This window comes from Fundulus heteroclitus, chromosome 21 (genome assembly GCF_011125445.2).
Source record: "Fundulus heteroclitus isolate FHET01 chromosome 21, MU-UCD_Fhet_4.1, whole genome shotgun sequence".
Taxonomy (NCBI): domain Eukaryota; kingdom Metazoa; phylum Chordata; class Actinopteri; order Cyprinodontiformes; family Fundulidae; genus Fundulus; species Fundulus heteroclitus.
In genome coordinates this window covers 15,638,928-15,653,035 of record NC_046381.1, presented here as the reverse complement: position 1 = coordinate 15,653,035, position 14,108 = coordinate 15,638,928, and the positions used below count along the sequence as shown (strand labels likewise).

The 14,108-nt window shown below is 41.1% G+C and overlaps 2 protein-coding genes across 4 annotated transcripts in view; one reads left to right on the top strand and one right to left on the bottom strand.

The window, feature by feature from the left end:
* qtrt2 (queuine tRNA-ribosyltransferase accessory subunit 2) overlaps positions 1 to 2,357 on the bottom strand; it is a 19,831-nt gene extending 17,474 nt beyond the window's left edge. Inside the window, exons 1-3 of one of the 2 annotated variants that reach the window (XM_012857410.3) lie at positions 2,292 to 2,357; positions 1,789 to 2,018; positions 1,661 to 1,716 (exon numbers count right to left, since the gene is read on the bottom strand). In XM_012857410.3, the coding sequence (XP_012712864.2) occupies positions 1,661 to 1,716; positions 1,789 to 2,006 (274 nt within the window). In that variant the 5' untranslated portion in view covers positions 2,007 to 2,018; positions 2,292 to 2,357. Of the gene's footprint in view, positions 1 to 1,660; positions 1,717 to 1,788; positions 2,028 to 2,291 lie in introns of those variants that run through there. The other variant, XM_012857411.3, reaches the window with a different exon arrangement.
* ccdc191 (coiled-coil domain containing 191) overlaps positions 2,275 to 14,108 on the top strand; it is a 25,596-nt gene continuing 13,762 nt past the window's right edge. The window contains exons 1-9 of one of the 2 annotated variants that reach the window (XM_021313464.2): positions 2,275 to 2,369; positions 5,089 to 5,127; positions 5,244 to 5,379; positions 7,348 to 7,497; positions 7,679 to 7,857; positions 9,693 to 9,916; positions 11,059 to 11,200; positions 11,283 to 11,473; positions 13,199 to 13,448. In XM_021313464.2, coding sequence (XP_021169139.2) covers positions 5,253 to 5,379; positions 7,348 to 7,497; positions 7,679 to 7,857; positions 9,693 to 9,916; positions 11,059 to 11,200; positions 11,283 to 11,473; positions 13,199 to 13,448 — 1,263 coding nt within the window. In that variant the 5' untranslated portion in view covers positions 2,275 to 2,369; positions 5,089 to 5,127; positions 5,244 to 5,252. Of the gene's footprint in view, positions 2,370 to 3,433; positions 4,007 to 5,088; positions 5,128 to 5,243; positions 5,380 to 7,347; positions 7,498 to 7,678; positions 7,858 to 9,692; positions 9,917 to 11,058; positions 11,201 to 11,282; positions 11,474 to 13,198; positions 13,449 to 14,108 lie in introns of those variants that run through there. The other variant, XM_012857412.3, reaches the window with a different exon arrangement.

Here is a 14,108-nt window from a genome sequence, read left to right as displayed (position 1 = left end):
TTCCTGCGTCCTTCCGGCCGGCCTGCTCTTCCAGGGACGTCCGCCTTCCCGTACCGACACGTGCCTCCCCACCCTAGTCAGGGTTTAGGGGGACATACGTAAGGTTTGGACATAACGTAAGAGGGATGCAGTAGAGGAGAAGGCCGAAGGAAGGAAGGAAGGAAGGAAGGAAGGAAGGAAGGAAGGAAGGAAGGAAGGAAGGACATAAAGTAAGAGCGAAGGAAGGAAGGAAGGACAAAGTAAGAGCGAAGGAAGGAAGGAAAGACATAAAGTAAGAGGGAAGGAAGGGACGGAGGACATAAAGTAAGAGGGAAGGAAGGGACGGAGGACATAAAGTAAGAGGGAAGGAAGGGACGAAGGACATGAAGTATGATGGAGGACATACGGAAGGAATGAAATTATGATGCAAGCAAAGATGAATGGATGGAAAGAAAGAGAGGGAGACACAAAGGCAGGTTGGAAGATGATTCCTGGATGATAGAAAGAATAAATGGAAGAAAAGAGAGGAACAGAAATGAGGGCATGTGGAAGAAAAGAAGGAGGTGCACGAGAGAGTAAGGAGGAAAAGGAGTAAGGAAGAAGGGAAGGAAGAAAATGAAAAACGGAAAACTAGAAGGTCAGATACTCAAGGGAAGTATAATACTGTAAGACAGGGAGCAAGAGCTAATGGGCACAAGAGGAAAGGGTATAAATGGAATTGTTGATCACATTAGGTCTAACAAGATTTTTTGAAAAGCACTAATCTAGAAGGTTAGATGACAACCTCAATAAAACTAAATATCTCAATCCTCCCTTCTATATCAGATTTAAACATTTTTTCCAATAAAAAGACATACCAACTAAAGCAATAAATAAACTAGAACCTATATAATACACACGGTTATAAAGGTGATTCATTTGGACAAAAGTAATCCACCCATCCCTGCGTTGTCTATAGGCTACCTTGCAGGGTCATGAGGGGTTGGATGCCCATTCAGAGCCGTCTGATGAGAATGATGAGAAAACATTGTTTTTCGTTGATAAAACATGTCATGTTGCAACGATGGCCAGAAACGTGGCAAAGGATGGCGCACACACTCTTCCAAAAGATCCCAATGCTTCGAAAAATGTGGGAGCAGTTTGCTAATTCTGAGCAAAACTAATGAAGACAAGCCAAGACATCCTTAGACACTGATCTAAGAATATAAAGGGGAAAAAAATGACTAAAACATTAGAATTGCAAATAAATTAACTGTATGGATAAAATACTTTAAAAAAAGAAACAAAATCAAATTAATTAAATCCGTCCTATTTATATAATTTATGGATTTTATTTAACTTGTCACATACTTTAATTAGTATTTATATATTCACCTAGCTACTTACGTGTTAAATGTAGGCACTTGTAGATAGATAGATAGATAGATAGATAGATAGATAGATAGATAGATAGATAGATAGATAGATAGATAGATAATTACTTTATTGATCCCCAATAGGGGAAATTCATCTGCCCAATAGCATAGATGAAAATATATAAAATATGTTAAAAACATAAAATTGGATTAAAGATGGGTACGCCTTATTATATAACCCTTTTACTTTCATGATCCCCTCCAATAAGATAGCCACCAGAAAAGAGGCAGTAATTCAAAGATAACAAAAAAAAGGTGATCTATACCTGCAAACTTCTTAAATCCGCCTTTAAACTCCTCCAGCACGTCTTGGTGCTCTGCCCTGAGGAGAGATGCTGATTTAGCTTTAAGGCAGCAATCGAGGCGGACAGTGTGAGAGGGGGGTCCAGCTTACATGTTGGACAGGGTGACCTGGGTGACAGCGGGGAGGCTGCTGAGAGTGTGCAGGGTGTCCTGGGTGAGGTGGGGGACGGTGCCAAGGTGCGTGTACAGAAGACATCCAGGAATGTCCAGAGAGTGCTGCCCCATCCTCCCCATCTCCTTCAGCAGACCCAGACGAGCGTTTCCCTGAACCACTCGGGACAGCTCCAGCTTCATCCTGCTGGCAGCCATCACTAACTGCTCCTAGAGGGGGAAAAGGCCTCTAAAAAGTTCTCTAATGATTCACCGAGCAACTCTAACCTCAGTGGAGCCACTTCTCTGCCGCTGCTAAAAGCATGGGCGTTAGCCACGTAGCTAGTTAGCTTTGCCACACAACACTTACCACGCGACAAACCCGTTTGTTAATTTAATATGTTTAATTCCGCGGTATACCGTGTTATAAGAGGCGGCATGTGTGCATAAATGAGCTCGTGATATTTATATTTGTTTATTTTAACAGGCACGTTTTCGGCTTACCGCTAAAAACTCGTGAGAACTACAAGTCGGGGAAATATAACGTCAGCAGAAGTGATACGTCAGCACGTCCGGCATAATGTGAGTGGCACGTTCTCCATGGGAACCACAATAGTAATGCATGGAAACTGTGTCTTCTGTGTTTGGTATAAACCCTAAAATACTCAGTAATCCAAATTGTTTTGCCATAACTTATTATTTAAAGGGTGTATGTAAAAGTTTTAAGCACCCGGTCCTAACTGTTACTTACATGAATTTGATCTGTCATTAAATGCTTCATAAAAACTCTCCTGACGGTTTCAAGTGGGTTCTGATTTTGCTCTATATTGGTTTTATTTAATGATGAAAACCGCCAAAACTCCAGTCCGCTATATGCCTATTTATTTCTAAATAGCTCCCACATAAAACAATTGTATCAGACAAGTGTTTTAACAAATTGATTTAAAAAAATCCTACAGTTATTTTGAAGGAAGTACCTAGGTTTGAACCCTGGAGGAAACCATTCTGCATGGAACATGTATGGATTCACACACTCCACTCCAGCTTCCTCTCACAGTCTGTTACCTTGTGAAGCACTTGCGACTTTTTCAGAGTGTGCACCTCTCATCTGAAGATTGCTGGAGAAAGGCACCAAAACTCTGCTTTATAACTGCAAAATTCAGCACTGAGGTCCAATGATACCAACACACACATTTTTGACGCAGCAACACATATCTAATCTCTGCTGATTTTCTTCTAAAGTTAACCATAACATATACTGGACTAAGTATGTTTAGTGGACATAACGTGTAAAGGCTTGAAAGCATTGTAAATATTGTTATTGTCTTTTGTGAACCTGATGTACTAATGTTAATTATAGGCTAATGGACAGTGAGTTTCGCCATATTTATTAAAATACCAATTATTTGAAGAGGCTGTAGTAGAAGTGTACCTGGCGACCCTTTGATTTAACTATATTTTAACATTTTAAAAAGTGTTTTTAACAGATTGTATCTTTTGAAATCATTTCACGAGAGCAAAACAAGTTTAAAAAGTCAAGGATGTTATATACTGTGTGTTAAGTCACACCATGAGTACATTTAATTGTAACAAAACTAGAATTTAGGCCGTTATTGTAGTTATTTCAATGTGGAAAATGTAGTGTTCGAGGTGTACATGAACGCAACTTTGGCCGTATCGTGACGACAGTGTTAAGCGACCAAATCCGCTGCGTTCTTTTCTGAAAACTACCAAATATACCAATTTAATGTGTTGTAAATCATAAAATACATATATGCATACCCTATTTAACCTGTCTATTCTTACTTATGGGTTAAAAAAATCCTTTATTTCCCTTTGTTCTGCAGAGGCGAACTCTGTTGCCATGGTAACATCTGCTAGCCTCTCAGAGCCAGGAGCTCCCAATCCCTACTGGGATACGTAGTTCCAAAAAGTCTTCATCGTCCCAGGATTTCAGAAAAATTATAGTTGAGTCACTCCGTTACCCAGAACCCTTTGCCATCCGCGTTAGTGTTAGTTACGCTTACTCGGGGGGGTAACTTTTTCCAACTCATTCTGGTTTACCTAATCCTGATACGCAATTGAAATAACAAGACACTCCAGAATGGGATTAAGGTTTACCTCGTAACTGTATACAGATGCAATAAGAAGGTGAGATGGCAGCAGCAGGGGATAATTCTCACCTGTTCAGGTGGAAAAGACTCGCGTCTGTCCACAAGGTAGGCTAAACTTGACTTACGTTACGAGAAAGAGTAAATATCTCTACATTGTTCTTTAAAAACGTGAACTGAACGGTATACCAATTATGAACGATGGTGACTGAATCATTACGTTTAACAGGATAAACAAAATAAAATTGTCTTTTCGCCTTTCACATCCATTATAAACATAAAGTTATAGTACTTTTCAAAAGTATCTAGGCGATGCCAATTTTTTTTAAAATATTCTGAAATATGAGGGATGAAAATCCTTGGCAAATTTCCTGCAGATGTGTCCAATTTATTTAAAAAAATCCACCTTTGTCCAGTTGTAATGCCAGTTTAGACCTAACACTGCACAAACTCAATCCCCCATAGTAACACATGGTAGCAGCATAATCATAATGAGGGGACACTTTTCTTTAGCTGAGAGAAACTGAACGTGGTGGGAGCTGGGTTGAGCCAAATTACAGGCAATCCTGAAATAAATCTAGTTAGAGGCCGCCAAAGGCTTCAGACTGGGGCAGAGGTTTAATTTCCAGCTGCACATTCACACCAAACAACCAGCAAGACCTACAATGGAACGGGTTTTGCACTTGTAACCTGACAAAATGTAAAAATAAATAAATAAATAAAAAGTTCAAGGTGTATGTAAGGTTTAAGAGCCATTGTACACAAAGATGGACGATAAATGAAGGATGAGCTCATCTATCGCAGTGAGAGCATGCGAGTATGTGAATATTGAATATCATCCGGGTCTATTGTCAGATAACTCGTCCGCCTGCGGCTCTTACACCCTCTGAGCCGGGTGACTGAGATAGCTGAACTGCTACCGGTGAAAACCTCTCACCTTTTGAAGTCTGGGTAATGATTCTCGGGGTAATCCGTGGATTCAAGGCAGCCGCCGAGCTTTCCTGTGAAATAATCCACAGACATCAGCCTCTCTCGCCTGAGCCCACAATTTGCGCACGGCGTCGGCAGCTCAAGGTGTCACCCGGCTTGTGTGGGGGATTTGCAAAAAAAGGGCGAAATAGGGGACAATGAGCCCAGCTTTTCTTTCAGTTTCTGATTTTGACCTAAAGATGTGTGTCTTTTAATACCAGAAACCCGCGAAGAACGATGACATTGATGAGTGGAGAAAGGTGAGTCTCTTACATTGGTACTGTCATTTAAAGTCATTTGCTTTTTTTATGTCTATTAGACTGCCTTTATTTTTAGCTACAGACATGCAACTCATTGCCCTTGTCTCCGTCCTCAGCGCGTGGAGATGGCCTCTGAGTTTGCCGTGTCTGAAGTCTTCCCCCGGAGGACACCTCGATCAGGAATAAACAGGGTAGCTGTGCCTTTGCAGAGCTGCGAACAGTTGAGGGATCATGATGACGCTTACAGCGAAGGTAGGTCAGCTTTACGGAGGAAGGTTTCTGCAGACGGGTCCAGCTGAATAGTGACAGTGACGTTTAAATGACCATAAAACCTTTTAGGGTTTTAGTTTTTTTTGTTTTATTGAAAGGATCCCCATTAGCTACAGCTATGCTGCAGCTATTCTTCCTGGGGTCCTGAAAAAAATATATACATTAAAAACAAAACAAAGAATACAACAAGTATTTGAAAGAAAAAGAAAATACACAAACACATATACAAATTCATTTACAACATATACACATATTAACGTACATATGTATCCTCATGCGGGCATGAAATATGACAAATATAAAACACATTCTACACTTACACCCGTAAACATACCTACACATATACATACATATTCGCACACCTATATAAATAAATATAAACATTCAGTTATATTATTTTGATAAATACTGTTTTACATATAATTTAGGTTTATTGACATTATTAGGGCATTAATATCAAATATGTTTCTGTGCTTTCAATCAGTGGAAAGAATAAAATAATATGCATGCTGAGAAAAGATAGTTTTTATTGCATCAGGCTATTTTAATATAACATCTATTAGAATAAACATAAAAACATATTTTGGTAACCCACTATAGTTTACAAATGCAAACCCATAGATTGTTTTGGCTAAATAAAATCAGATGGTAATCGCAGAATAATTCTCACAAATATAACGACAGTAGAAAGTGGTCAAAGTTAAAGACTAATGTTGAGAGCAAAACTTATTCTGACTTTGCAACCAAGGTAAAGATGTATTAAAGGCCTCAGATCAAATTCACCCTGGTAAGACCCTTTTGTAGGTTCCTCATACAGAGAGAGGGATCTTCTTTACTTTTAGGCTCTCTTCTCTTCAGCTCACCCCACATGGACACTTTGAATTTTGTGGGAAAAAAAGGTTGATTTTTGGGTCTGGTGGAAAAGCTTTTCCTGGGGTGCCTCCTAAGCAGCTGGTCTGCTTGTAAATCACGTCTAATGGTTGTTGTGGAGACTTTATGAGCAAGATACCGCTCTGTGGAGCAGCTCTCTATGAGTTAACCGCTCTTACCATTCCTCCCCACTATGCATGGTTACAAGGAAATCTTAAGTTGAATTTTCAGCTGCGTTCATAACTACAAGTATGTTTAAGCATCTTATCTTATAGATAGCCTTTCACCATAACACATGGTGACAATGAAAGATTCTTGATTTCATGACTTAATGCAGTTTTAAAGACACCGTCCTCACTTGAATTGCTTCTTCTCTTGCATTTTCCACTTTGGACAGTGGCAAGTAGAAAACAGGGCCACCGTGTCACACTGCATTTATATACCGGGGAAACAGGAATGGATTAGATTAGATTGGATTCAGTTCAATTTAACTCATCTCAATTTAAACCCCTGGGAAACAGGAAGTCATGGATTATTACTTAAAAGCAAAACACACTAAAAGTAAACTATATTTTTATAAATGATTCTGATACATTGATTTAATAGTAATACATTTTTAGAAGAACGCTCATTTTGTAAGGATTTTCTTTTACCTAACTAAAATAACACAGTAGTGATTTCAGAAATGTGTTAAATTATACTACTGGAATACGATCTTAATTTAGTTTAAGTTTTTTTTAAAAAACATCTTTGCTAGAGCTGCATATAAATGTAGGCAAGAGTTTTGAGAACTTAAGTAAATTAGCAGTTGTTAACGGAAAAAAAATGCAAACTCAAGAAGCTTTAAAAATGCAGTCCACGGATTGACGTGTTTTTTAAAAACGTTGTAAAAGAAACATTATCGTATCCCAGATTTACAATTTCAAAAACGTCCATTGTGGCTGTTGAACCCCAAATTAAGTAGGAACAGATTACATTGTAACCTTAATTACAGTGTCCACACGGTGAATTTATCAATACATCAGCAACTTTACTAATTAGTTAGGAACAATCTGTTTCATTTGTTGTTTTTTATTGCAGCTCAGGCTCTTCTTGATGATTGGCTGAGCCAGAAGCTACGCGTTGAGCTGGACATGGAGGACGATGACTTGAAGGACCATGCTGAAAACACACAATCACCTGCTGTAGCTAGTGCCCACCCTGCCTCCATTGCTTACAATAAGTTTGACGGTAATTTTCTTATATTAAGCAGACCTAAAGATTCCTATGTAGTCACTCCATACTGCAGCGATTAAGTGACACCAGAGGCTTCAAAAATGGATGGAAATCAGTTTAGTTAGCTGAAATGGGTAAGCAGTAAAAAAAAAAAGGTGACTTTCGTCTCACTTCCTTGCTCTCAATCTCACATCAGATCTGTATAAGTGTCTGGTTGAAGAAGAAGAAGAATTTGCTGTTGAGAGCTTCCTCCAAGATCTAATGGAGCAAGAGCTGCTGGACCCTGGGATGATGGAGGAGTTGTCTCTTGACGACAGAGAGAGGCAGAAGAAGTTTAGGAGCCCAACCGTCACCATGGAAGCGCGACAGCGGCAGGTTTGTGTCTGTGCATACGATGCGGTATTAAAATCGAGGCACCCTTTTCACATTTTGTCACGTCAGCCACAAACTTCAATGTATTTTTTATTTGATAGACCGACACAACGTGGTGCACAGATATGGAAGGAAACGGATATTTGTGGTAATAAGTGAAAGCGTGTAGTTTACATTTGGTATGAATGCAGGTTTTCTATAAAGGTCTCAGAGGTTGGTTAGATAACATCAGTGAACAAAGAGCATCACGAAGACCAAGGAACACAGGAACAGGTCAGCAAGAAAGCGGAGGAGAAGTTTATAGCACAATCTTTAAAGCTTTCCATTCCTCCGTCCATTGTCTTCCACTTATCCCCATATCATATTGGGTTAAGAGGGCAACAGTTTCAGGAGAGAAACCCAGACTCTCTCTCCCCAGCGACATCCTCAACCTCGAGGCGTTCCCAGGCTAGAAGGGACTGTACAGTCCCTCCAGCCAGTTCTGGGTCTTCCCCGGGGTCTCCTCCCAGTGGGACGCGCCCTGAAATCCACTAAAGGGAGGGGCCCAATCAGGTGCCCAAACCACCTCATCTGACTCCTTTTGATGCGGAGAAGCAGCAGCTCTACTTTGATTTGCCCCCTGGATGACAGAGGTACTCAACATGTCTCTGAAGCTGAGCCCGGCCATCCTCCGGAGGAAGCTCATCTCAGCCGCTTGTATCCGGGATCTCATTCTTTCGCTCATGATCCATAACCTGTCACTAGGTGAGGGTCGGAACGTGGTGAACAAGACACCGAGGTGATTAAACTGCTCCACTTGAGGCAGAGGCTGACCCCAAACCCAGAGGGGGCAATCCACAGAGCTCGATTCAGTTAATCATCTGAAAATGGAAAGAATGTGACACAGCTGCAAGACATGGTCTGAAACCAAAAGTGTACAGACCAGTTCCAGGGTGAGCATTAATCAGAGAAGTACCCAAGAGATAACTCTGGAGGAGCTGCAGAGATGCACAGCTCAGGTTCAAGGTACCTGTTCACTCCACAAATCTGGCCTTTTATTGAAACGTGGCAAGAAGTCTCTGGAGAGAGGGGCTCTCGTCACATGAGATCAAAAGGTTTTGACTTGATACACTCCGAGTATGACAACCCCGCCAGGAAACACTGGGGTGACAACATCCATCCATGAGATGCGTTTCTTCAGCAGGGACCTGGTCGGGGTTGATGTAAAGCTCGATGGAGCTAAATGCAGGGGAACACTAGAAGAACACTAGAAGAAATCCTGTTAGAGTCTGCAAAGGATTTAAGACTGAGGCAGAGGACAACGACCCCTAACACACAGCCAGAGCTCCAATGGGATGGTTCAGACCGGCTGTGTTCAAACGTTTTGCACCTCAGACCAAAATCGGCAGGTTAAAAGCCCTCAGTGATCATAATTTCATTTTCATTTTCCAATTAAAAACATGAAATAATCTAATCTTAGGGTGTAATAATTCTGGAGATGTGTAACGCCGATAAAGACATACTTCATAAGACTTGCAGCTGTAACTGCGGTGAAAGGGATTCTGCACAGTATGGAGCCAGGTTTGCATGATGCAAGTGCATACCACTCTTCTCAGACTTTAACTTGCTAAAATGCAGAATACCATGCACCATGTTCATTCCACATCACAGATAGGCACTGCTTTGTGAAGGTCCACCACATAAAATCCCAATAAAGTGCATCGAAGGTTGTTGTTACAACGTAACAAAGGGGGTATGAATACATTTGCAAGGCGCTGTAAGGGGTTGAATCACGGATTTGTATTCTTTGAGTTGGATAGTGGAAAAAAAGCTGCCGCTGCTGCTGCTTGTTGCTGAAGGTGCGGGAGAACAGGGCGCGCCGGGAGGCCGAGAGACAGAGGAAGCAGAGGGAGAAGGAGGCTCAGCGGGAAGCCTGGAAGGAGGCCAAGAGGAAGGAGCAGGAGGAGGAGAGGAGGAAGAAGCAACAGGTACACAGGGAGGAGGAGATGGTGCAGCAGGAGATGGTGAGACTCAGACGGCTGATGGAGGAAAAGAAGAGCCGGGAACATTTTGCTCGTCAAAGGTACGTCATCACCCAACTGGAAAGTTCGCTGCTCTGAGCCTCGCCCTTCAGATAAAACAGGCAGATGCCTTTAATCGCACAGGGGCAGCAGACATTAAGTTAATACAAGGAGTGCAAAAAAACAGGACCTGTAGATCTAAAACCTGCAGGAATCCTGGTTTAAAGATCAGCCAGGCATCATCCACTAAAACACCTCCGTAAAGTGGGAACTTTGTGACCGCTTAAAAAAAATCTTCCCAAGCATGCAGATAATTAAAAAAATTAGAATATAATGGAAAAGTTGCTTTATTTTAGTGAAATGTATGCATTCATTACCCACAAACTGAGTTAGATCAAGTTTGTATACACTTTCTCTTCATTTGGATCATTTAGGCCCTTAGCAAATGAAAACCAAAAATACATAAGAGCAGCGAAAAAGACTTTATTGTGCACCGTTGTGTACCATTCTATTTCCTTCCACTCACTTGGCCTGATATAATATTCAAATTGCCGTAATTTTCATCAGTTGTAGGGTAAATATTTAAATCGAACAGGAATAATTATCAATAAATATCGCTCTTGCAATGAATGTATATAATATATGTTTGTGTGTTTTTGGACTGGGTCCCCAAATTAAATTTTACTTGGGGTTTCCAACCAGCTCTGATGAAGACAGAGAGCTTGAATGTTGTAAGCACAATATTTCCCCCCTTTTTTTAGTTTAAGAAATTCATCAAAATGAACTTTACTTTTGTCTTCCTGTTAAAATGTTGTGATCAAAAAAATAAAACGGATCTTAACCTTATCATTTTCCTGAGCTGCTGCCCTCAAAGTTATCTTTCTTTAACATTGCAAGCCTCTAAGTGGAATACTTTATTAAAAGCAATCATAGAAAACTACTGCAGGCATTAAGAGTGGTGAGTCTTTGTGTTTTATTTAACATCATGATAGTTTTTGCATAATTACAAGCCTTTGATGTATTTTATGCAAAGATTTGTCTTATAAATGCTGAGAAGACTGAAAACTCCATGTCTGTTGTGTCTAGCTGTAAATATCGGTTGTGTGCATCCTGACCCGGTGCCCGGCTCAAAAACATTGTCACCACAGTAAGACGCGGTGACAATATGGGATTCTTAAAAAGTTTATTTTTTTCTGGTTTCCAGCGAGAAAGAGAGGAAGGTGCAGAGAGAAGTCAGAAGCCTTGAGTCAACCCCGTCGCTCCCCTCGCAGCAGCAGCTGCAGGACCGTAGCAGACTGCAGCAAGAAGTAAAGATTCAACCAAAGATTAACATGAGCCGCCTCAAGGTGGGTGCCAGAGTTTACTGAGTGGAGGCTCAGGTTGCTGTTTCACCTGCGGATATTAACGCTGCCCTGTCCCCTTTTTTAGTGTCTGCACAGGCATCTGTCTGGGTGGCACTCGGTGGTGTTGAAACGACGTTTACGTACGGGCAAGGCAGTGGCCCTCTGTGATTGGAGGACGCAGCTGAGGGCGTGGCGAGCGTGGCGGGCTGTGGTGTGGGCGGAGCGTAATCAGCGAGAGGTAGCGAGGGCGGAGGAGCGGCTACGAGCAGAGAAAAGGCGAGAAGCGCTTAATGTCAAGCCAGAAGGATTCAATTCAATTTTATTTTATTTATATAGCGCCAATTCATGAAACACGTCATCTCAAGGCACTTTCCTAAGTCAAATTCAATCAGATTATACAGATTGGTCAAAAATGTCCTATATAAGGAAACCAGTTGATTGCATCAAAGTCCCGGCAAGCAGCATTCACTCCTGAAGAAGCGTAGAGCTACAGGAAGAGTCATCTGCATTGTCCATGGCTTTGCAGCAATCCCTCATACTGAGCAAGCATAAAGCGACAGTGGGAAGAAAAACTCCCCATTAACGGGAAGGAAAAACCTCCGGCAGAACCGGGCTCAGTATGAACGGTCATCTGCCTCGACCGACTGGGGTTACGGAAGACAGAGCAGAGACACAACAAGAGAGACAAAGAAGCACAGAAGCACACATTGATCCAGTAATCTGTTCTACATTAGATGGTAATAGCGGGTGATCTGTCTTTTCTGGATGATGTCACAGTTAACAGAACGCCAGACCAGGTGTACCTACTATGAAGAGAAAAAGAGAGAGAGAACAATTCCTGTCAGCTTTTAAGGTCGCAGCAGGTTGAACGATACACAGAGCCTTGCAAAAGTTTTCCCACCTCTAGAGCTTTTTCTTATTTTGTTAGTGAGAATCAATTTTTTTCATGTGTTTCATTTGAGTTTGTGTGAAAGAACAACACACACAGTTCAGAATCCTGAGATGGAGGTAAAATTATGGATGATTTAAACCCCTTTTTATTTAAATCCCCCAAAATGTGGCTTGCATATGTATTCAGCACCACTTTACAGTGAAACTAATTAAGAAACAGCGCCGTGAAGACCGAGAAGCACAGCAGACAGGTCAGGAATAAAGTTCTACAAAGGTTAAAGCTTTACAGTGCAACATGGTGGTGGCAGCATTGTGCTGGGAGGAGGTTTAGGGTCACTTTACACTGGCTTCCTGTATCTCAGGGAATAAACTTTAAGATACTTCTGTTAGTCTATAAATCCCTAAATGGCTTAGCACCTAAATACATCACAGACTTGTTATCAGTGTATGAACCTTCCAGACCACTCAGGTCTTCTGGCTCCAGTCTACTCTGCATAGCTAGAACCAGAACCAGAACCAAACACGGAGCAGCATTTAGTTCCTATGCTCCACTTATCTGGAACAAATTTCCAGAAAACTGTAAAAGTAAATCAAGATTAAAAACACGTTTGTTTAGGATTGCCTTTGACTGTTCAAGTTAAACTGTTTTACTGAAACATCATTAGTTCAACTTTGTAGTCCGACTGTTTTTTATGTTTTCTTTTAGTTTCTATTTTTCCATGTTCTATTTTGTTTCTACATTTTACTCCTACTTGCTTTTATTCTCTTTTTTTCCTGTATTTTAATCATGTAAAGCACTTTGCATTGTCTCTGTACTTAAATGTGCTATACTTTCCAATAGGACAAAAACCCTAAACATACAGCCAGACTTTCAATGAATTGTTAGAAAGTCAAATTCCAGACATAAATCAAATTGAAAATCTGCAACAGATTCTCAATTTTAGACCTGAAAATCGATGTCCATAGATGACCTCCATCCTTTCATGGGACTGTAACTATAACTCACCAATTTATTGATTCAGATCATTGTTAAATGTCTGTAATCATTTTAGACACCTTGATCTGAGAGCATTAAAGATAAAATATGTGCAAATCTTCCTGGTCCTTCAGAAAACGCCAGCTGGCTGTGGAGAACGACCGAAGGCGTCTACTGCGGCGGTGTCTGAACGAGTGGCAGCTCTGGTGTCGGATGGAGAAGTCCCAGCGGGAGCTTTCCGCCCGGCAGCAGGAGACCAAAGTTAAAATGGCCGCCTTGATCAACGCCGCTTCTACGGGCAAACGCACGGCCATAGAGACGTCTGCTGGTTCAGCAGGACGTGTCCCGCCGGAGCCTGAGAGCCAAGAGGATGCAGGAGCCAAGGTGAGCGATGCAGCCTGCCATAAAAACTACACATTTCTGTGATGCTTTCAACTAAAAATTAACCGTATGATTTAACTCTTAAAAGAGTTACTCCAGGATTACAAACGTGACTAAAGCATAAAGCCGATCCCTTGTGGGTCAATGTTGAAGGCCTTCAAAAGGCAACAAAAACCTGCCCTTTGAAGACAAACGTTTGAGAAATATACAAAATAACAACACTGTTCTCCATCATTTCTCTACACACGTGTCAGCATGAATGTTTTTTGTTTCTTCCTGTCAGAAGAAACAAAAAAACTCTGCAGCTGAAATATTTACAGGTCTGGAGGGAGAATAGAGGCAGATCACAGGTTTTCTGCTTTAAACTAAGAAAGTTTGAGCATGTGAACCTGCTATCATTGTCCTGTTCTTCTTCAGCGTATCTTCACTTGGACTGTAAAATCTAATGTATAATACAGTCACAAACAGTGGAAAGGAGTGAAAGAGTGACTGAAGAAGACGAACATAAGGATTAGTCGAAAGAGTTTTTTTTTGTGTAGAGGTTTCTGCTACTTTTGTGTCAAAATTAAGATGCAACTTAGTAAAAAAATGTAACTGGAAGGGTAATTCAATTCAAAAAGTGAAACCCTAATATTTTGTAGGTTCATTACATGCAGAGTGATG